The sequence below is a fragment of the Pomacea canaliculata genome, linkage group LG2 (genome assembly GCF_003073045.1).
Source record: "Pomacea canaliculata isolate SZHN2017 linkage group LG2, ASM307304v1, whole genome shotgun sequence".
NCBI lineage: Eukaryota > Metazoa > Mollusca > Gastropoda > Architaenioglossa > Ampullariidae > Pomacea > Pomacea canaliculata.
Genome location: NC_037591.1, coordinates 28,936,636 through 28,960,937, shown reverse-complemented (window position 1 = coordinate 28,960,937; position 24,302 = coordinate 28,936,636). Strand labels below are relative to the sequence as shown.

Genomic DNA, 24,302 nt, shown 5'->3' with positions numbered 1-24,302 from the left:
AACTGAAGGGATGACCAGAACTGCCACCAGCTGTGTGCTGCTATTATTTGTTTCGCTGCAAGAGACTAACGTACTGTGGTCGCTGGCCGAATATGACAGGCCACGAAGCGAAATGTCTCGAGGGATTCTAGAGATATTAACTGATGTGTCTCGCAGGGGAAGTGACAAATCCCTCGGTGGGTCATGTCACAGGGTAGCCTCCCTTCGCGACCACCAGGAAAACAAATGACATCGTAAATGAACCAGCGTTTACCGCATTAGTCAAAAGACCGGACTTTGACCTAAGCCACACACGCGCTTAGGATATGCACTGGTAATCGTCTTGAGATACAAGCGCCAAGTGCCAGAGTCTAAACTAATGAAGGCTGTTGCAGATGTCCAAGTATCGCATGTTTTAATTCTCTCTCTCTATATATATACTTACTTTACCAGGCTGATAAATTGCACAGTTACAGACACTCCTCTTAATTTTATTTGAAGAACTATATATATACCATTACGATAGTAATGCTCCGTTCACTCACATTAAAAAAAAACAAAACAAAAAAAAAAAGAGCAGAAAAACGATGGGAGCGTAGTGTTAGAAGGGAAGTAACTGTTATTTGTACGTCAAAAGCGAGGTTAGGAGGACTTATTCCCCTTATCTTGTTTGCGGAGACCCATTTTCGATTTTATTACCTTTGAGATCTCTATGTTCAAAGGTATACGATATTATTACTGTAAAAAATGTGAGAGGTGTTGTTGTTGTAGAACTATTTTTAAGTAGGTTAACTTTGTGAAATATCCGCATGTGCTTTCTCGGTAATTCAATGAAGACTGAAAAGACATCCCAGCTACAGATAATACACCCCCTTAACATTTCGTGACAAAGATAAATTAATTACTCTTGCATTTAATCAAGGGTAAATTTTTTTTACCGAAATGTTAAAATATTTCTTACATTTTCACCCTCCCCCCCCCCCTTTATCTTAGCAGTGCGCTGGAAGTGCAGACGACACGTTCTTGACACGTCACTTCCGTGCATAAGGGAGCTGACTCCTTCCTGTGTTATTAGATTCTCGTTGTGCGCGAGAAATGCCGGGATGTCGTAACGCGCATGCTCGAGAAGGCCACGTATTTTGAGCCAGCTCGTCTGTCTTATCTTTGCATATATATTGTCAGTTGTTTGTCACCATTAGTTATAATACACACCAAAAGCTCAAACAATGGTAAGTTCTGCCTTTGATGTATTTCGTTGTTCGTTATTCGTATCATTAAGATGCGTTAAAGATTAAAAGCAGTTGGCTTATTTGCATTGACTTTCTCAGTTCCTGTATTGTTGTAGGTAGCTCTAGCAGCCGGCTTCCTTTAGCCAATAAACAGAACAGGATTGAAATATATGTATGGAAAGAATGATAGCTGTTAAACACTTAAGTAAATACTGTTTAATTAATGGTTTATCATTTTCATTCTGATCTTTCGACATTTTTGGTAGAATTTGTGCTAACAGCGAAGTGGGCGGTCTTATGTTCCATCAAATCTTGGCTTTAGTTGGCGATTTACAGATACGAATTGTATTAAATAACTTTATTTTAACTTAATTTTCATATTAACATAAGTTAAATTTACATTTCTTTAGTTCATTCACACTGCCTGCATATGGTTGTGAAAGATTACCAGAGTTTACAACATCAAAGCTATAGCTGCACGCATTTGCTTTTATCACCGAGGATATAGACACCTGGGGGCATCATTATTGGGAATGACAAGGGGGCATAGTCAGAGACACATAGTTCCAAGTTGAGGATAAAGTTTTATCTAACATGATTATGAACTTCACAGCCTTTAAGGTTGGACATCAAGCGCAAGCTGTCTGCACGATCTGATCGTGTGAAATGTGTGGATCTGCACCCCTCAGAACCATGGATGTTAGCTAGTCTGTACAATGGCAATGTTCATGTCTGGAATCATGAGTCACAGGTAAATAGCTTTGCACGGTTTTTTCAGTTAGTAGTATAAGAAACATCATTTGATGAAATAAGCAAAAGTTAATAATTAAATGCTTCCAAATAATATCATCTTAAATAACCATTTGTAATTTTATCTTCTTGATTTAGCCCTGGAGACTAAAATATTACCCAAAAAAATCCATCATTCTTGTTTTTTTCAATTTACAGCAACTTATCAAGTCCTTTGAAGTATGTGAACCCCCTGTCCGTGCTGCAAGGTTTGTGGCCAGAAAAAACTGGATAATTACAGGATCGGTAAGGTTCTTCTAATTATGTATCATGCAGAATCAAATACTGTTTTACTGTTTTTAACTTAATCTTGAAAATGTATTTCTGTAGTTTATGGGTTTTTTAAACAGAGCATTAACAATTTCTACATTTGATAAGTTAAATTATGCAGTCTAATAAAAAAAAAAGCTTTTAATTTTGCTTACATATAATTATGTTTTGAATTATAGTTAACTAATGTTTACAGGATGACATGAAAGTGAGGGTGTTCAACTACAACACATTGGAAAGAGTGCAAGAGTTTGAGGCCCATTCAGACTATCTTCGTTCAATTGCTGTTCATCCTACACAACCATTTATACTGACGAGTAGTGGTTAGTATTATTTGTTTTGATATCTGATGTCTGTGTGTTTAGATAAGATTGAATGGGATCTGTTCTGTGGAGTATTTAGTAAAATACTTCAGAAAAGACTGTTGCTGTAAATTGTTTCTTGTAAAGTACACAGACTTATATGTGTGCAGATGACATGCTGATTAAACTCTGGGACTGGGAAAAGAAATGGACATGTACACAGGTGTTTGAAGGCCACACACATTATGTGATGCAGATTGTTATCAACCCTAAAGACAACAACCAGTTTGCTTCAGCATCCCTAGACAGAACCATTAAAGTAAGCATAAAAAATAAAACAATCAAAAGTAGGATTCTAACTATTTTTTAAAAGTTCAGGGCCTTTTGTTCTGTATGTGCTCAAGTAAACTGTAAGAATTAATTTTTTTCAGTGTTAAGCTGGCAAAAAAGTAAAGTTTTTTATAGGGATCACATTTATCATAAACGTATCAACCCTTTTGCTCTGCATTCATTAGTATGTATATGTGGCGATCCACTGTGCTGCTGGAGAAAATTATGAAGGGAAGATTTCTTTGGGTTTTCATATGCTAAATGCAAACAGATTACAAGATCAAGACAATTTGTCAAGTGAGGGTTGAAACTAATATAATGATAATCTGTTATGTTCATCTCTGTAAACAGGTTTGGCAGTTGGGGTCAACAACACCAAACTTCACCTTGGAAGGCCATGAGAAGGGAGCTAACTGTGTCGACTATTATACAGGAGGAGACAAGCCTTACCTGATCTCTGGAGCAGACGACAGGCTTGTGAAGATCTGGGATTATCAGAACAAGACGTGTGTGCAGACTCTAGAAGGTCATGCTCAGAACATTGCAGCTGTGTCCTTCCACCCTGAGCTTCCTATCATCCTCACAGGATCAGAAGATGGTGAGAGTTCAAAGTTCACAAATTAAATGCTTTCATATCCTGTTTAATGAGGCTTTTTCCTGCAAGAATTTTTTTAATAAATAATATTAATTCTGTTCTGTAGTGGCATCTTAACACTTGTAAATTAGGTTTTAGTATTTTAATACTGTTACAAATGATGCATGACTATTGAACCAGTTAGCAGTAGAAACAGTTTCTTAGCATTTCATCATTTACACCAAAGGATGGTACTACCTGTATCATAGTATGACTTTTTCGTAGATAATGTTATGCTGTTTTTACACCATAGGCACAGTGCGTATTTGGCATGCCAACACCTATCGGTTGGAGAGCACATTGAACTACGGACTTGAGAGAGTATGGACCATTGCTTGTCAAAAGGGATCCAACAATGTGGCCATTGGCTATGATGAAGGCAGCATCATTATCAAGGTAAAATATCAGCATATTTATTAAATTCTTTATTGTTTTTGTTTTTTTTTACAGTATGAAGCTGATTATAAATACTGGTGTGATATAATGATGCAGTTTATGATCTGGACTCGCATAAAAGAATGATCTTCTGTTCACTAAACTGTGGTTTAATGAACAAAAATTTTATAATGCTACTGTATGTTGTTTCAACGTCATGTTTGGAAATAAAATGATTCGTTAAAAGTTAGCTTATTGCTAGAAATGCTTACTGATTTTTATCTTCTTGTTATTTTTAACTTTCTTATGGCAGTGTAAACATCCCTCCCCACCACCTTTTTGTTTTGGTTCTTAGCTAGGACGGGAAGAACCTGCAATGTCCATGGACTCGAGTGGCAAGATTATCTGGGCTAAGCATTCAGAGATACAGCAGGCCAACATCAAAGCTATTGGTGACCAGGAAATAAAGGATGGTGAGCGTCTGCCACTGGCAGTCAAGGATATGGGAAGCTGTGAAGTCTACCCTCAAACTATACAGCATAACCCTAATGGCAGGTGAGTCTACCTTCAAACTAAACAGCATACCCCTATGGCAGGTGAGTCACCTCATAGGAGACCACCACACTCTTTCCATGTGACTTTTCTCTTTTTTTGTATTATCTCTTTCAATACAAATGCGAGTCAAAATTTTTCCTTTGTCTGGGGTGTAAAATCTCCAATTAACCGATGACCTATAATTCCCAGCTGTCACAAAATTTTTTGCTAGCTGAAAAGCATATAGGTGATGTATATTAGCACATGTCATGTATGTAATCACATACATAATGTATGTACACAGATATATGATCTTAGCCATGTTTCTCTGATAATTCACTTTTATCAGTGCTTGGCTGGTTGATGTGTTTTCTCAGACAGTTTTCATATTTTATAGTCAGTATTGTGCAGGTGAGGAAATTTTTTTAATCTGTTCAGGTTTGTGGTGGTTTGTGGAGATGGCGAATACATTATATACACAGCAATGGCTTTAAGAAACAAGAGCTTTGGCTCAGCCCAGGAGTTTGTGTGGAGCAATGACTCTTCTATCTATGCCATCCGTGAGGGCAGCAGCAGTGTGAAGATCTTCAAGAACTTTAAAGAGCAGAAGTCATTCAAGCCAGACTTTGGTGCTGAGGGTCAGTTGTGCTAAATAGCAAGCTCATTGTACTATTCTTAACATTTTATTTAGTATATGCTAGGAACCATAGTTTGCTCTATGCTCCAGCCATGATCTTTCTTTACCAAATTTTTTTTTTAGGCATCTATGGTGGCAACATGCTGGGTGTTCGATCAGTCAGCGGCCTAGCCTTCTATGACTGGGAGACCACTGACCTTCTTCGGCGAATCGAGATCACCCCAAAAAGTGTAAGTGCAATAAAAGCTAATAAATCAGCTGCACATTGTATTAAGACCTTGAGATGGATATTTCCTGTCTTCGTACACCCTGATTAGCCTTTGTTGCTAGCGGGGTGTAAAACTAATTCCTGTCCTCATACAAACAAGTTTAAGTTTACTTTTATGTGCAACCGGTTCTTTTCAAACAAGCTTAAGTTTCTCTTATATTAAATGCTTATTTTGTTTTTTCTTTGCAAACAGATTTTTTGGAGCGAGAATGGAGAGTTAGTATGCATAGCCACAGAAGATTCCTTCTTCATTTTGAAGTTCAAGGCTGAGGCTGTTGAGAAAGCCAAAGAAGACAAGGAGAAGGTTACAGAAGATGGCATTGAAGATGCCTTTGAGGCAAGGATGTTTTTTGGGGGGAGCTTATTTTCCTCTTCTTTCTTGTAAGAATACGCTTCTGTATCGTCTGTGTATAAGGAAGTCGTGCACACAAAAAAACTGATTTGCATCAGATGTTGGGCAGGAAAAGCAGCATTTGTGTGGAAAAAGGATGTGTCTGTTAGAAAACTTTTTTTTGCGTTCACTTATCATTTCTGCATAATATAAGAATATATTGCAGTATGCATCATGTTTTTAGCTTTCATGCTTAGAGTGAGTGGTATCACATTGGTTGATGCATATTTTTATTTACAGTTTCTTGAACATGCTTTATTGTGCACGTTGGACTTTCCAGGTGCTGACAGAGGTTGATGAGAGCGTGAGAACAGGTTTGTGGGTGGGTGACTGCTTCATTTACACCAACAGCGTCAACCGCCTCAACTACTATGTTGGTGGTGAAATTGTCACCATTGCTCATTTGGACAGGTGAGTCTAAAGCTAATTCCTTACCATGCATTTTTTTTTTTTTTTTTTTTTTTTTTTTTTTGCTAGTTTTTTAATGTTTTATTATTTTGTAACCTAAAAAAAAAATCCTTCAATCCTTAACAAGGAATTTAATTTTTGGGGTAGTACTCAGACCTTTTAAGATATGAAAACGAGGATTTTTTTTTTTTTTTTGCAGAGTTATGTATCTTTTGGGCTATATCCCAAAGGACAACCGCCTGTACTTAGGAGACAAAGAGCTCACCATTGTCAGTTATTCCCTCCTGGTGTCCGTTCTTGAGTACCAGACAGCTGTCATGCGTCGTGACTTTGAGACAGCAGACAAAGTTCTTCCTACCGTGCCCAGAGAGCAACGCACACGTGTGGCACACTTCTTAGAAAAGCAGGTTTGTTCCTGCATAAAATCAAATGGGGTTTTTTTTTTAACTTCAGTCCATGTTCAGAAACTAGATAACAGATTTTATTTCTTTATTACTATTCTGCTGTATAGCACAACAAGAAATCTAACTAAATAACAGATGAATAATTTTTTTCCTGGTTTATTGATGTTGAATTTCTGAACGGTCATTATCAAGATCAAAAGTTAAGTGATTGCTTAAAGGTTAACTTTATCTGATTTTTGACTATGTCTCTCCAGGGCTTTAAATCACAAGCAATGGCTGTGACCTGTGACCCAGAACACAAATTTGAACTAGCAGTGCAGCTGGGAGATCTACGTATTGCTTATGATCTTGCAAAGGAAATGCAGGTAACACTCATTGATCGTCTCTTTCTCCATGACAGCCAGACATTTTATTAACTTTGTCTCCCTCATAAAAGAAGATGGTAATTAATCCTTATTTACCTGAAATTGTTAAACAGAGACATTTTTAAAACATTTGGTAACAACTTGTATGGTAGGATGAAGAAAAGAATTCAAATGTTTATTAAAATTGTGTGTGTTCACAGTCTGAGCAGAAATGGAAGCAGTTGGCAGAGCTGGCAATCCGCAAGTGTGAGTTTGGCTTGGCCCAGGAGTGTTTGCACCAGGCCCAGGACTTTGGGGGTCTCCTTATGCTGGCCAGTTCTGCAGGCAACAGTGAAATGGTTGCACGGCTTGGAACTACTGCCCAAGCTGCTGGACAGAACAATGTAGCTTTCCTGTCCAACTTCATCCTTGGCAGGTCAGGTTTATTAAAAAGTAAAATGATATATTTTGTTGGGTGTGAAATTGCCCACAGTTTTAAAAATGCTTAAAAAGCTCCTCTGTTTTGATATTGAGGAATGGGGTGGGAGATCATGTGAAAGTTACAACTCATAAATGTCTTTCATTGTGCTTCTGCAAAACACTAGATGATTTGGGTTTTCTCTAGGTTTTTTATTTTTTGGAAGGTGCTGACTTTACAGATCTTCCTACTTAAATATTTGTTTGTTGACAGGTGTGAGCAATGCTTAGAGATCCTGATTTCTACAAACCGCCTGCCAGAAGCAGCATTTTTTGCTCGTACTTATCTTCCCAGCCAGATTTCTAGGTATGTTTCCATCTTCTTGGTGTACTGTAGTTTGAAAAATATTGGTATTTGTTATCAGGATTGAAATAACTATTTGTTTACCATCTTTGAGCTCAGTTGCAAGTTGTTGTGCAATCTTGCATCTTCCAGTATATTTGTTAATTTTTGCGTTAACATTTTTGTCTTTAAATTGCACCACTTGCAGCCTTCTGCTTGCTATGGACATGCTTGTATATACTATCACTGTTCACCTCTATATCTGTAAATGTTGCTCTCTTTTATTTTCTGCGAATTTGTTTACCCACAAATAGACAATTTCTTTATTGTATAGATATATTTTTTTGTAACCAAAGTATTGTGTTATCTATTTTGCAACACGATACACATTTGAAATAGAAAGAGGAGCCTGTTAGAAATAAGTTGCTTTTAAATATCTGCATATATATGTGCTGTAGGGCATCAATATTTGTATCCAGAGGTACAGTTAGCACCGATATTTAAAGAATTATATCCGTATACTGACATTTCTTTATTCAGGGTGATCGGACTGTGGCGCCAGAGCTTGTCAAAAGTGAACAAAAAAGCAGCAGACTCTTTGGCAGATCCCACAGAGTATGAGAATCTTTTCCCAGGGCTACGAGATATCTTCAAGGCTGAGCAGTACGTGGCTACCCAGAGAAATGAGCAGGGTCTTCACCCAGCTTCTGCATACCCTTCTGTACCGGTAAGTTACTCAAAGTTCGGCTGAGCCTGAAGGTGCAGTTATGCTTTGTTCTACATCTTTCTTAAGATCCTGCAGCCATCCAACATTGCTTTTGATCAGCTTTTCCATGTCTTGTTTCTTCCCTCTTCAAGATGGGCGCATTTTTCGTATGCAAATTAAAACCTTGATTAAACTACCAGTAAATTCTTTTCAACCATTCTTTCCTGGCTACATATGGGCTGGATGTTGAGCTTGGTACTATTTGTTGCTACTTATATCTGCCTATCTTAAAAGTTAAAGTTATAATTTATCAAAAGGTGCTTACCAGCTTATAGCATTCAAGTCAATGCTGTTAATAAAACATAATCTGACAAATATTGTCTGAACTTTAAATGTGTCTTCCATAGGCTAACTCTGAGCGCAATGTGGTTGAGGAAATGAAACAGGCAGAGGAGAGTGGGGATTTCATCTACATTCCTCCTGCTGAAGAAGCTGAAGGTGAAGACTTTCAGGATGCTAAATCAACTGATGCTGCAGACGACGTGAGTACTAATAATATTTCACAAAATTAGCTAAATGGAAGGGACTAATACGTTCAAATCAGCTGCTGTTTCTACCATTCACATCTGCAGTTTGCTAAGGAAAATGTGACACCATTGACATGAAACATTGCTAGATATTACCACAGATAAACATTTCTGTTTCGAATGTAAACATTTCTACACATGATGTACCCGTTCAGCTAAGTCCAGACATGGTGCCGTGTGGCAGATTTTGCTAGTGAGAAATGGTTGTGCTGGTCCAAGAACAGTAACTCTGGCTTCTTATGTGAACAAAATGAAGAGGTGTTGCATACCTTGAAATGGTAACTTCCTATACAGTTTGCTCCCACAGGTGAAGAAAGGTTTAATGGCAGTAGACATTCTAGAAAATACCTCACACAGTACTTTTACTACTGATTACAGGAATCTGAGCTGCCTGCACCTACACTAGTCTCTCTGTCTAATGATGCACCAACACCATCCACCCCGGTCAAAACTCCAGCACCCATTGCTGCCGAAGCTACGCCCAGTGCTATCCAGAAGTCAATAGAGGACATTGAGAAAGAGTTGGAGCTAGATTTGGAGAATGTGCAGATCGATGATATAGATACGTCGGTAAGTTAAAGCATGTATGTATTTGTGAGAGAGAGAGAGCATGAGAACCTCTAGTTCTAAAAATGAGTTGTACTAGCAGATAAGCATTCTTAAGGAAACAATTTTTCTTTCATTCCTTTCAAGTATATGTGTATGGGTGGGTGTGTGAGAGAGTCTGTGTACATGCTTGCAGGTAAATGCATAATGATGACAGAAGATGACAGTGTATTTTTGTTGCAATTCTGATTCTGTGCAAGCTATATGTGAGCATTACCCTAAGTTTATGTCATTATTCTTTAGGCTGTGGATGCAGAAGAGGTGAGATAAAGTGGGTTTGTTGCACAGTAGAGGTGCATGGGAAACAGCATACACTGTTGTCAGCTTTGTCAATCACTAACACACACATTAAAATCTCTTCATTTATTTTGTGGGATGTATGGCTTTTGGATGGATATTTTTCCTTTTCTTGGTTTTTCTATAGAAGCACATTGTTCCTCTTTCTCTGCCTTTGTTACACTTAGATGGGCTTGTGTTAGACATTAACAACAAGAAACTGCATGATAAATATAATTATTAGAAGGTTTTTGATCTGTCATTAAGGTGACCTATAGAAAATAGTGTTCTGCTTAGCTCAGAAAAATTAATAACCTACAGAGGCAGTTGTGTTTCCAGATAACAAGTGGCATTCTTAACTGAGGACATTGCAGTTTAGAGAAATCCCTGTTTAAATTTTATGAGATAGTTATGTGTCACATAGTGGTGTAAATGTATTGCAAGATTACTAATGGGTACGTGAAATCAGAGACCAAATTAATGATTGTAGGGTACAAGGGTACAGTGCACAACACTAATAGAACATCTACCACCCTCCAGGGGTCAATCTTTTAAACCCTTTTTTCTGTAACAGAACACTGATTCAGGTTATTTTTAACTGTCTTTTACAATAAAGTTGAGCCAGAATGTCATCATGGACGATTCTTTTGCTCATGTCATTAGCTGTGCTTTTTTTATGGTCATAGTGATTTTTATTTTTCTAAGTTTTGCTGTTTTTCCTTAGCATTCTTTCCACTTTTTTCCCCCATCTTTTATCAAGGACAGGTACATACAGCACCTACAATTTTTGACCACACATTTTGTGTTCATATTTCTTGCACATATTTGCATTATAAGCCCCAAGTTGTCATGCAAGTTCACTTTTTTCCCAACATTCTTTGTGAGGTTTCTTTTCTAATTTGTTTACTAAATGATATGACTACCGTTTTTTTCCTCTTTAGTATACTATTTTTTTTCTCCGTGTCCTGAGCTGGGTAATATCCACTTGTAAATTTATCTTGCCCAACACAAACGTTGCAATTTGGTCACTGATGGTACTGACTGCCAGCTGTTGATGAGTCGTCAGACATGAAGGTATGAAGACTTGGAATCATCCAAGAAGACAAGAGCCATCATCCTTAGTTACGGAGCAGTTTTATACAGGCAGTTTCAGCTATAGCTGCAAAGATGAACAAGTCCAAAAAACGCAGTCCGCGTCAAAAGGCGTACAAGACATTATAGGATGTGCACACACTGTTTGTTGAGGGCTTAGCATACATCACACAAATAGTCATAGACGACAGTACCCTACTCGCAGCAGTAATAGCAGCGTTGTAGAGACTTCGGTGTTTTTGACTAATGCTTGTTTTCACAGCATGTACAGCTAACTCGAACCATCGTACTCACGGCATGCCTGGCCCTGAATTCTTAGGGGATAGTTTAGAGCTCTAACAGTGTCCTGTAAACATGTGTACCACACTTTATTGTGTATGTCAAAAAGTGGATCTTTATTGACTGCTAACAAACAGCGAGCAACCACTGTTTGCAGGACAATATTCGACATTTGTGAGGGGACTAAACTACTTGACCGGTCGAGGCAACGCCCCAGGGCAGTGGAGAGGTTCAGGGTGGCCCCGACTTCCCGTAGTAAATCATTCAGATTATTTTTCCAGTCGCAGCTAAGGATTGCCATACAGAGCTGCGGTGTACATGCATGGTCATAGAGAATTATTTACAAGTATTATAAGGTCATAGAACAGTAGTTACAAGTATTTGTGGCCAAACAGAGGTGGAGAGAGGAAGAGCAAAGATCGAGCGGGATCTGGGTTCGTGGGAAAAGTAGTCACCAGGTGTTAACCGTTGCCTTGTCACAACACCATATCAGTCGCGCCCTGGCGCCTGTGTCACTGTTTAAAAAAAAAAAAAGAAAATTATAAAAGGTCACCATGCAATTTTGTGTTGTGGTGAGCATGGTTGCCATTGTGATAGAGGAAGGACAGTCGGGGTTTGGGTGGTTCGTGGGAGTGTGCGCCTGGCCGCTTTTTATTTGTAAACCTGTTTAAACGTCTTCGGTTCCTAACGATTCGTTATTTATGTATTACAGGATGTCAACCTGGACGATGACCTGTTGGAGGATTAGTCCAGCCACGGTCGCCGTCATCGACTGCAGCTGTCTTATCGTCGCAGTCAACGTCTTACGAAATATCTCTATCAACGGGCACCAGCCCAGCAGGTCTGTGAGCAGGCAAGACACCCGCTGGGGATCGATGACGACAGGCTTGTGCTTCTTTACGACCAATCAGAACTGTCTTTGCAGCTGGCGCGGGGGGAGAAAAAGGCTCGACTTGTAATCGTCTGGGTTAGCGTGCTTGTGTGCATGTGTGTGTGTGAACTCGAGTGTAAAGACATGAATGCGAGTCTTTTTTTTTTTTTGTTCTTCATCGACTTCTTTCATATTTTCCACAATAAAGGGGTTTACATAGTGTGGGCCAGTTCGTGGTTTTGTACTCTAGACGTCGGAGGGATGGTGTGAAAATCGTTTGCCGACTTGCACCAGCCTCAGCTAGCAGTCAGATCGTGGGAAGCTGTTTCAGAGCTCAGGGTTGGGAGTAGTTCAGCGTGCCGCCACAAAGCGAGGCACGAAGGTCAACCGAAGGAACGAAGCATTTGACAGTGACAAGAGCAACAATGTCAGGTGGCAAAAAGGTGCCTGAAATGATGGCTTTTGTGTCGTGAGAAGGGTCCAATGCCCCTGCAGATGAAGTTTCAGTAGAGGAGCATCAGCTTTCTGACAGTCGGTACTGTTTGTATTTATAACTACAAAATTTCTTATAAGTTCGTAACCACTTGCAAGAGCGCGAAGAGATGTTATATGTTGTATTCAGTCAGCGATGGCCTGAGATCTTTGTATTGAGCGATTGATCACACGATGTACCTTCTTACCATCGTTCACCTTCTGTCGCCGTGCGCTTAACAGCGTTTGAAACGTTTGTTGAAGCTGTTAACGATGGTGAAGGACGCGGCGGCCTCAGAAATTCCTTTCTGTGATGTAGATAAACCTGGAGGTTTGTGGACTGGTTAAATAAATAAAAGCGTTGTTTCCGTTTGTCGGGGCACTTCCGCTTTCCACTTTTTTTTTTCTATGGATTTGTCTGTGCGCTTGCTTTGTGTGCGTGTGTGCCCGCGCCTGGGGGGAAGAAGGGGAAACATGAAACCAGAATTCTCCAACCCGAAACAAAAAGACTTATGAACAATTATCTTCTTCAGAGATTGGTGAACTCGATTGTCTTGAAACGCAGACTCAATAGCTGCATCTACTTGAGGAAATGTGGTGATGATTGCACGCACACACACAAACGTGTATGTACACACATACGCGCGTGCAAGCTGTTACTGGTCGTCTCGTGTGCGCGGTGTTCTTATGTCGTTTAACGTGCCATCTGTTTCATGGGAAGTGGCGGCGCCTGTATTTACCAAAACAAGGCGACGGCATGTTGCTGCTGGCAGAGCACCAGCAGAAGAGCCTTTCATCTTACCCCCTCGCCTCCCACCACCCCCGTGTTGGGCACGCACGCACGTGTTAGTCTGTTCGCCTGTTTGCTTGCGAGGTAACCATCTCTGGTCGTTTCCAAGCGCGAATTTCGCTGGCCGACAACAAGTGGCACTGGAAGAAAGGAAGTTCTGATGAGCAGAGAAGAGGGAATGGACAAGACTTCAGATGCTACACCCACACATCCGTTCTCCAGTCAGACTTTAAAAAAAAAAAGGGTTCTATCTTAAGGTAAACATAAATTCTGATGGAGATTTGCAAAGGCGGCATTGGCCATCGTTGTGTATTATATACGCATTATAGCAAGGGCAAATATCAGTAGATAAATGCAATCTGGTTTGTTTTGTTTTTTTGTTGTTGTTTCTTTTTTTAATACGCGTTCCCAAATTTATTATTCTAATCATGAAATCGAGATCTTTCTTTCTTCTCCACTGCCTGTTGTCATATTTTCATTATAGATTTCCATAAAAAACGAGAAAAATTTCAAGTCGTAGATCGTTCAAGTTACTATCTCAACAGTCTTTAAAAAACTACAAAACCCATATAAAAAAAAAAAAAAAACAACCAACATTGGTGTTTCGTACTCCCAGTCAGTCCGAGATAATGCGCTCGGGTCAGCCTTTAACAGAATTTGAAGGTAGCTTTTGCTGCGGAGTAAATTCGTTTCCCCGGCCGACGAATCTGACTTCGCAACATTTTAACAATAATTTACGTTTGATGGGACACATTAAATTTCTCTTTTAGACGTGAATTGGTGTAGTTTAACACATTTAAAGTCTAAGCAAGTGTGCTTTATCAACTCTGATTTTTTTTAACGGGCCACACGAGGTTGTAAAATAAATTTTATATTAAAACGGTGCAAAGAGCATATTTCATGTGAGCTTAATTTAGACTAGCATCCTGTGTTAATAGTCGTGGGGTTGACTTTTTTTTTTTTTTCTTTGCATTGTCTCACCGGGGCATGGAGGAGGGTTAGTGGTTAATAATGAGTCACGCGGAATGTCGGCGCTGACGGTGTTTGCAAAAACATTTCAACCCTAAACATGCGTGACGCGGTGGGCCTGTTGTGAAGAAAGAAAAAGCATTTTTGGGGGACGGACACACAAACACGACAAGAACGAAACAAAAAGTGGACGGAGAATCCTTTCCTAGGACTGACTACGATTTTTTTTTTTTTATTTTATCGTAATGAATGAGAAACGAAACGAGAGCAGAGAAGCAGCAGAAAGAACTCACCTGTTATCTAGAAAAGAAGGGTGGGGGTTAATTAATTTGTTACGAAGACATCTTCAGCCTGAGTGAACGGCAACTACTTGATTGTTGACCTGTGCCTCAACTCGCTCGTCGACAGGCTTATCAGCGTGTTCATCTGTGATACGCGGATTTGTCGTGGGCTTGCAGCAAGTCGCTGTAGGTAAACTCCCAAACATGGCGGCTTTGGGTTCCAGCAGGGTGCCACCGGCTGTACCCGGGTAACCCCAGGAGCAAGCAAGGAGGCGCCCTGTAGGAAGTGAATATTGTCGGCGCCGACTCCATTGGCGCCTGCGCACTGCTAGCAGCCAGTCGACTACACCTTGATACAGTCTGGTGACAGAGGGAAGCAAGGGATGAAGGCACATCAACAGTAGAATAATGAAGAACATTTACTGAAAGATTGCAATCCGTGTTAAGTTCAGAGAAAAATCATGAGTGTAAAGCTATTTGATTTGTTATTTCGACAGCATTTATAGCCTTTCAGTAATGACGGTAATGATGATACAGAATGACGGTTACTCGTTCAGATTATTTTACTGCGTGTAATCAGCACTAATTAAAAAAAAAAAAACCAAATTCGCCAATTCAGATGCGAAGAACTGCAAAGGGGCAGGGATAGTAAATTAATGTAAGTTTTCTGGGTGATCTCAGCTTGGTGTAGCCAAATTTAATGCAAAATCATAATTGGACAATCACGTGATCTCATGGTCTTTCGGTTAACTCCTACTTTTTTGTTTTTAATGGTGTGTTAAACATAAATGGCTTTCTCCATCCGGGATGGTTTTGTCGTTCGCCTTTCAATAATAATAGTAGTAATACAGAAGCAGGTTCACGTACAGATTATTTAACTGCCTTGATAAAAGGGCAACACTTTAAAAAAAAAAAAATAATTCGTATTATCTGAGATTCAAATGTGGAGAGCTGCTTGATGGAAGGTCACTTCAATCAGTTTTCAAAATCAAACTAACAATCTCATGCAAATCGAACGAAGAAAATTAAAGATGTAAAACTTGCAAAGATTTGAGATTACCTGCAAATAGAAATGTCAACATGAGAAATAAAAGACATTTGTTTGCGAAACGCTGGTGGCGATGAGACAAAGCAACGACGTCGTCAGAAGACAGTCACCTGCACGAACATATCGCGGCCCTGTGTATAGTTGCACCCGATCCCATATTCCCACACACCGGGGGAAGCACCGGCCGTCAGTCCCCTACATACCCTTTAGTTTATTTGGGAGAGCAGTTTGGTAGAAAATTCGTTCCGGCTAGGAATTTATTAGTTTGTAACTCCAAGCTCATCTTCGGGGTCTCGTTTTGCCAAACTAAGCTAATGAGTATGTAGTTAAACTTAACATCACTTTCCTGCGCAGAAATTCTTGTTTTATTGTGTTTGTTTTTGTTTTGTTTTTTTGTTTTTTGTTTTTTGTTTTGTTTTGTTTTTTATATAAAATGCTGGTTCGAGTCTGTTCGTACTTTTTTTATCTTTGCTGCTATAAAAATTACTCATTTGGTTTTCAATGCACTCCATGCGCTCAAGATCTTGTCCTGCGATTCTTCTAGTTCATTCGTTTGCTCTCCATTTTGTATCTCCCACCCACAAATAAGGTATCACACAGTAATCCGTAAGCGATAGTAATAGCATACGTAAATAACTTATATAAGCCACTGGCTTTCAAACTGCATGGATCTCGAAAGGAGAATATTTTGCTCCGATATCAGAAGTTAGTTCTTGGTTACTTATTGAGTTTATAAGAAGTAATAAACTAAACCAAATCAGTTTTTTTAAAATCTTAACCCCTTTTTTTGTCACCGCAATGACCCCTCGCTAAAAAGTGATAATAGATAAGGTGACCAGACGTTTCGGGGGCGAAAGCGGGACACGTGCCGATGATGGTGTCGTCACCGTCAAAGAACGCCAAAAAAAGTGATTTTTAAAGACAATCGGGACATTTGATGGACTTTCCAGAAAGCCAGAAAGCGGGACATTGGGCGTCCCGCCCGATATTCAGGCGGGACACGAGGTCAAAATCGGGACTGTCCCGCCTAAAGCGGGACGTCTGGTCACCTTATAATAGAACAATTTTTTTTTCAATTAAATGAGTTTGTTTACCTTTTGTCCCCTCGGTACTGTCACCACGCGCTAGCTGCGGAACATCTGCGTCCACGTGTGATGGCAGCAAACTTCTGTTGCTCTCAATTGTTAGTCAAAACAGACCTTGTTGTCTGCAGGACTGCTTTTTTAATGTAAATAAGTGTGATGCAAGGTCCTGCTTGCGTCTGTCATCTGTCATCCGTCCTGATGGCCACTTCCTGTCGTGGTACTGACGAGGCCAGAGGAGGTGGGGGTGGTGCTGCACCTCCCACGTGTGATGTTTGCCGAAGGTCATCAGTTAATGACGCTGTCATCGTTCTGTTGGTGATGTACGCTGGCGTGGGTCGCAGTGTTGCCCCAGGTGTGCGTGCAGGGCAAGGGGAGGGAGAGAGGGAGGGAAGGGAGTTGATTTGTTTCTGCTGCAGTTGTCCTCCCTAGGAAATGGCTTCCCTGTCTGCGTGATTACTGCTATCGGTTCGGACTCAAACCATCGTGCAAAGTACAGATTAAGTAAAACAGTGCGACCTCTTAACAACGACAGCTCAGATCATCATCATGTGATTTTTATAGCACCTTTCCCCATCATAAAGGCGGGTTCAAAGCGCTTTACAAAAAAAGAAAAAAAAGAAAATACAATGTTATTTCTTGAACTGATGAAGGATGAGATATCGCAGTAGTAATTAAGAAAATCCATGGAGCAGGAGGTGGAATAAACATTTCTCGTGGGAATGCAGTCGACGTTCTACACACAGATCGAATATTTTGACATGTCGGAAATTTTAGCGACAAAACACAAAGCCCTTAAACAAGAAAATGCAAAGAGTATATGGTCCCTAGATAAAAGCAAACAAAAATATACTGTTATCATTCCTACCACCAGCAGTAACACTCCAGACTGCATATGGAAACAGTTCGAAGAAGAAATAAGAGAGATGGTTGATGTTGCAGGTTTGAAAATTCAGAAGACTGTCAACTGCAGAAACAAACGTCTTCATCTGACAGACAATTTGAAATACTCTTTTCCCGTTTTAGGCATACTTTGATACTTGCATTTTGTCAGTGCCAAGCTTATCCCTAATCGAAATCCTACCCCTAATCCTAGCCTAAAAATAAAGTTTACTTCAAACCCTTAAAATTCCGTGAAAAAAACTGAAATGTCACAAACTACTTTACGGATATTCACATGTGTGGCCATGACAGTCGTTCCATGACAGAGGATTCTGGCAATGTGTGTTTATTGCATGCTATCGATATATTCAATATATGCTCGAGACGCCATGAATAATTTTCTATTCTCCATTCTTACTCGTCGCTAGGGTGACTACATCTGTGTCTGAACTCTGTAGCGGCGTCGACTGCCTCCTCCATTAACCACCCAACGGCGCAGTTGTGGGAACTCTGAGAAAATTAGTCTGGCACATCTTCAGACGATTGACGCAGTGTCGGCGACAGACGCCATTTGCTGGACCATACGAGCAGCAAGGTACAGTTGTACTCAGTATTGCCAACAGCATGCACACGAGGTCTGTACAGGTGCTGTGATGAGGACGACAGAGTTCTGAGGATGCCAGCAAGTCCCGATATCCAAGATCAGGCGAGTTGTACATCTGTAGGCTTCTGTTACCTGCACAAGGGTTAACACTTCACATGTGTTGCTTTGCTAAGCAAACATCAAACACTCGTCTCAAAGGATACTCAATACACCCTGATGATCTGGCAGTTCGACAACCCCCCAGATTTTCATTCCCTGTGTGTATACCAAAGGAACGATGTTATTAACACCTTCCATGCATCGACACCTCGTTCACAAATCTTAACAAGTAGAAGGCTGCCTTCCATCTTGCGTCTGGAGATTACAACCGTGATGACATTTAAGACAAATGACAACAGACGTACGTTTGTCCAGCCTGATTTTATTTTTCTTCCCTCATTCTTTCTCGTGGACGATATTATCACAGAACTGGACGTCTTTGTGCTTCGGTCGTTTCCCACACACCTCCCTCTCACGTGAGCCTAATAAGGCCACGCCTCTTCCTCCCATCACCGATGCGTCGAAGGCCGGAAAAACGAGGGCTGTATCTCTCGCGAGATCTCGCACTAACGCAAAGCAAATAATCGTCAGCAAATAGAGAAAGCCCTTAAAAGGTTAATTAGCGGAGACACTCCACAGACAGCAGTATCGCGTGTGGGAGGCTGGCTGGGCGTCGCAGCCTCAGACTGAGTTATCAGACTCGCGGAATCTCGCGAGACTAACCTGCAGTTACAGGGGCTGGGAAATGGGAGGAATAAAAGAAGTGTAAGAGGATGGGGTTAAAGCGGGATGCACTATAACTGCAACAGAAGCTAGCGGTCAGAGGAAGGTTTCAATGGCATGTGATGAGATCATAGCTTTAAGGGTTTACACTTATTAATGTCTTTCTGTTTTGAAAGCGTGTGTCTCGTAATTAACTTTTTTTAAACCCATAGTGCCTTTATCATAATTAAACATCAGTTTGTTCACATGTTTATTTGCTACCTTTGGCACTTGAAAAGATTATTTTCTATGATTATACTTGTATTTATGTATTGTCTGCTTATGGAATTCAAAGATAAAGACGTGCTGCAGTATGATGTGAATGCAAACATGTAGATATAGATATGTGTGCATGGATGTGAAACTTCTTCCTTTTCTATCCTATCATTTTCAACAGTGAAATAGATCAATAAAAGGAATAAATAAACAACGCATGGCAAAACAATAAATGACAATAATCTTAAAGAAATTAATGTTGTCAAAGGGTGAAGTGAAAAGAAATAGAATATTAGAAAATATTGTCAGTAAACTCAAGCAACCTGGGATAAGCAAGGTATAATTGAGGCGGATACTAGTCGAGAACAGCTAAACAAAAAAAATGTCAAAATGAAATATTAATTATTAGTTATAATAAGTGAAATTAAGAAATTAAACAGCTTCATATCTGGAGGGTTATGTCTACTTTTGCTACAGATGAGATAGCTATATTGTAAAACAAAGTTTTAATTTGTCTGATGGCGATTTCTCCGTGAACGCGAACACTTGCCATCCTCCTTGTGGCAGTTACATCTTTATTATAACTTAATTTTGACTAAATACCTCACCACCACTTCTTCATGTATGCCCGTTTCAACGTACTTGAAAAAAAGGTTCAAACTGTTGAAGATGTCAGTCTGACAGCTGCAAACAGCAGCCGCGTGACTGAAGCGGAAGTGCACGTCATAAAAACTATTCTTAGTAACACATATGGCGGCTGCCATCGAATCGTGGAAACACGTCCATACTGCCAGATTTTCTCTCTCCTTCTCCTCTTTCTCTCTCTACAAAGATTAGTTGTACAGCTGCATGTCAGGATTTGGCAAACAGGAAAGAAAGGTTTATTTTTAATAATGAAAACTTTTATATCATAGTAATACGAGTTTATATGTATTTTTGAAACTTTTTGATGTTACATTATGGTGCAGAACTATGGGAATTGGATAAGGCATCTCACTTTCAGGGAGGGGTGAGAGGGGTCAAGGAAACAGTGCGCACCGTTCACTCCAGAGCCGATGGCCAGTCCTCCCTCCTTACACAGTTCATCACATCGAGGATGTCCGCGAGGCTAAGTGGCCGCCCTAGGATGGGGAAGCCTGCAAATCTATGGAGTCTACAAACAAAGCTGCAGTCCACGAGTGGGAGGCTGGCCCAGAATGAAGACTAAGCCTGTTCTGCTGGTTCGGGTGTGTTGGTCAGGGTTTTAGAAAGGGTGGACAGTAGCCAGCAGGGCTGAACGTTTCAGTTTGAGCTGTCATTAGTGACTGGGAAACAGATGTAATTAGTGACAGAACATGTCAAGATAGTTTCAATTGGCGATAAAGTTTCTTTTCTATTTGGCATCAGAAAGAAACTATTTTCCATACCTAGAAAGTAGTTTTTCATACTTCTTTTCAGTTTTTGTTTTGTATTTTGTTTTTTTGTTTTGATAGAGGCATTTTGACTATGAGAATGAAAAATCACAGAAAGATGCAAGCATCCAGTCGGATACGCACTTGCACGCACACACTGTCGTTCTTTGGCGGGATCAGGGACAAGCTGTTGTCATAGCGACTAACTTCCGCGATAAGTACACGGACGCACAAACACTCAGATAGGTTAGCAGCAGACTCTAGTCATTTCTCCATTTTTCTGTAGTATTTCCCACACATGGACTATGAGAGCCACCTACCGGCGCTTTCTGACGTTAAGTACCTCGATGGCTGGAAAAATAAAGTCTTTCCTGGAACTTGTATATTTTATTTCGCGCTCTCTCAATACACAGCGAAGTGAGCGAAGAAACAGCCTTTCAGTTATTACTATTTTTTCTACTTTCTATTTTTTGCTACCTTTCAGCAGCTATATACATGGATCCATTTAGGAAACATTACCAAATGCAGATTATTTTAATCCGGTCTGATAATCTTCCATTGCGGCTGACACATGGAAGGTTTGCTTTTCGTTGCCGTGTTCTTTTCTGAGGTAAGATAAAAGGTTGTTGCAGTATCATTCATTCTTTGGTATGTCAGCTACAGTTTCTGGAAAATTAGAACTAATTAATAAATAAAATATAAATTAGAAAGAATTCGAAAAATCGATCACCGACCAACAGGAAACCAGCTTGTGGTTGATTTCAATCAGGAATCAGGTTCACAGCAGGATAGCTCGCCTAATTAAGACATAAAAGACAGAAGACTATGAACACTTGCACATTGGAGACATCAATAGCCTGAGGGCACTGATGACCTGAATCAAGAGTCTAGAATATCTTGTTAAAAAAATTAAGCCCAATATTCTTAAGGTAACCATGGAAGTGTCTGCTAATGATGTCTATAAATTAAATTAGACTGTATGATACTTCAGACGCCCAGGACAAAACATGACAAATAACATTGTGACAAACAAAGCCCCATTTAATTGAACTTTATTTGATTCCCACATTATATGTCTAAAATAAATCAGCTGAACACCCATTCATCCTGTTTATGTAACGCATAGAACAAGCTCGGGCTCAGGTGTTTGCTTGTTCTTTTGTCAGGTTTCAGCAGCTGCTTTGCGACGGCAAAGTTCTATAATGGTGTGTTTTCACTCGTCAACCACCCACGACTTTAATAGTCAGATTGGCAGAGGTACAGAGCCTGTAGTGATCCGCTGAAATCTGTTTCTCCGGCCTCCCAAGACTACAAATCGCCCATCGCCGTACGAAGTCTCGCATCATCTCGCGTCACAGTGCGAGACTGGCGGTGCACCCGACGTGCTCCGGGTTTCTCATTAAGGCCCCAAGCGTGACGGCAAGCTGGCGAGAGTTGATCTGAATTAGCACGGTTGGCTGCAGGTGTAAACAACACGCGACACCTAGCGACGGTTAAGGAAACATGGGGGCAGGAAACCCCTGAAACTTGCATTCTGAAACACTCGTTTGTAAACCTCCTCCCTCCTACCCCTCTCTTTCGTTCCGCATCAGATTTTCCTTTTTTCCTTCTGTCTTCCCGGTTGCAAAAAAAAAAAGCAAAGAAAAAATGGAGAGAGGGGAAGAGGAGCTAGTTGAGGAGCAGTGTTAAGAGTGTCTTGGGGAGAGAACATATGTTGTCCGCCTCAGCGCCATTTCGCGGCGTGATGGCCAGACAGAGTCGCTGGCGCTGGCAGCACCCGTGCGGCGGCGAACTGAAAGACAAGCCGGAACGCGGCAGCCAGTTCGGGGTGTGTTTGACACCCGAGCAGCTCGCGAGCAAACACGACGCGGCACACCATCTGACTTGCCGCCGCAACAGACGCTGGAGTCGGGCCCCGCGTTGGCATTCGGCTAATGATTGTAATGAACTGCGCTGTGCAAGAGGCTGGCAGTCATCTTCCCCCATCTCCACCCCTACCCCACCCTCAACAAGCCACTTTCACTCCCTCCACCACACATACCTACACACACATACACTGTTCCCCACCCCCACCCCACTACCTCCATCACGACACCCCCGTCTGCCTTCTTCCTCGCCCGCTGCTAATAAATAAAGAAATAACACCCAGACAAGTGATTATTGTTGTCGATGGTGTTCCTTCCCTCCGAATGAAGAAAATCTTGGCAACGGTGAAGCCCTTCTGTTGTGAGAGCAGCAGAGTCCATCAACATCACTTACAGACCTTAACAGTTACATTAAGCGTAACTGATTTCGCGCTCCCTGCCTCCGCGATGTCAATTAACTTGTGTAATATTAGAGATGTAAACAAACACTTTGATGTTTTGTTGTAGGACAGTTGTGGCTGAAGCAGGCTGCGAACTACTTAGTCTCTGTTCACTGACTGTGGCACACAGGTATCTCACTGATGAAGCACTAGTTAGTGAACTTTTTGTTTTCATGTCATCTTACAGAGTTTGGAGAGTGCTATGCCTTGACAAAGCTGGGTAACAGGTAACTGATCTTTCTATCTGTCCAGATATCTGTCTAGCTAGGTAGGTAGCTATGTGATCAATGCTACCGACTCTTTGATACGTGAATAATAATAAGTCAATCAAATAGCACTTTCTCCTCCCATCCACCCCCATCATCTTGCTTTAATCGTCGGCGAGGCACATAGGACGAGATTTTGTTATTTTCGAAATTCAAACAGTGGAAAATCTAGCAAGTAAGCACTTAGTACATCAGTAACATTTATAACTTGAATGATTTGTAGATTAGCGGGTAAGAGGGATATTAGTTAAGTGGCGAGAATGAATCCTATAAGGAGAAAAACTTAGATGATCAAGACAAAGAGAAACCTGTGGAGACTGTTAGGTGATGAAGTGGTATACAGGGAAATGTGCAGCCAGAGAAAAATATTCCAGAAAAGACGAAAACAGTGCAACAAAAAGCGCAGATCGACAGGAGTCACCAGAGTACGGGAGAGAGAAATAAATAGAGCACTCCCCTCAATGAATCTTAATATACTACTGTATTATTCTATAAGACTTCTGCATGTTGATGACACTTTCTGTCTGCAAGTAGACTGAACATTGCACAGTAATCAAATAAACAGAGCGGTCTGGACATGAAATTGCATAGTAATGGAAAGAACAGCTGGTACCCAACACCACGAAGACATTTATCAGAGAACATGCAGTGAAAGCACAAAATACTGCTCTTAATGTTTGCTCCCCGACCCCGACTTTGAATTTCAATCAACGTTGTATTTATTGCCGTAAAGACATGATCTTTCAACACAATCTCGTGCTGTTTAAATAAATATTGTACTGCTTGTATATTTGTACTTTTCCAGAAATGTACTATTTCTTTACACGTTTGCTAGTTTGTCCATCAGAGCATTGCGTGCTCCTGGTTGTGGTTGGGTGTCAGCAGCAAGATGCTGTGCAGTGTTTTGTCAGCTGTTGACGACCTCTGACCCTACAACTGTACAGCTGTACAGGGTAGGGTGGGGCAGGGAAGCTACGGGGGTACAGTCAATAGGGAGGGTCAGTGCGGCCACTGAAATATGAAGGGAGGGCTGGACGTTCCAATCTGTGTATGTTGCTACTTATCATAAAATAATTAATATTTAATTTAATTTTACTATGCATATGCGATTGGACATGCGATTGT

At 40.6% G+C, this 24,302-nt stretch overlaps 1 protein-coding gene across 2 annotated transcripts; it reads left to right on the top strand.

Annotated features, from left to right (window-relative positions):
* Positions 1-1,055: 1,055 nt before the first annotated feature.
* Positions 1,056-12,924, top strand: LOC112557155 (coatomer subunit beta'-like). Of its 2 annotated transcripts, XM_025226812.1 has the most exons (21): positions 1,056-1,208; positions 1,822-1,959; positions 2,157-2,243; positions 2,464-2,590; positions 2,740-2,888; positions 3,251-3,497; positions 3,787-3,929; positions 4,264-4,463; positions 4,881-5,080; positions 5,203-5,309; positions 5,541-5,684; positions 6,019-6,149; positions 6,346-6,553; positions 6,805-6,915; positions 7,116-7,330; positions 7,586-7,678; positions 8,195-8,381; positions 8,768-8,902; positions 9,326-9,517; positions 9,797-9,814; positions 11,913-12,924. In XM_025226812.1, the coding sequence occupies exons 1-21, from the start codon at positions 1,206-1,208 to the stop codon at positions 11,946-11,948; spliced, it is 2,871 nt and encodes a 956-aa protein (XP_025082597.1). In that variant the 5' UTR covers positions 1,056-1,205; the 3' UTR covers positions 11,949-12,924. The 2 variants fall into 2 exon arrangements, with proteins under 2 accessions (XP_025082597.1, XP_025082598.1); XM_025226813.1 differs by lacking the exon at positions 9,797-9,814.
* The last annotated feature ends 11,378 nt before the right edge of the window (positions 12,925-24,302 follow it).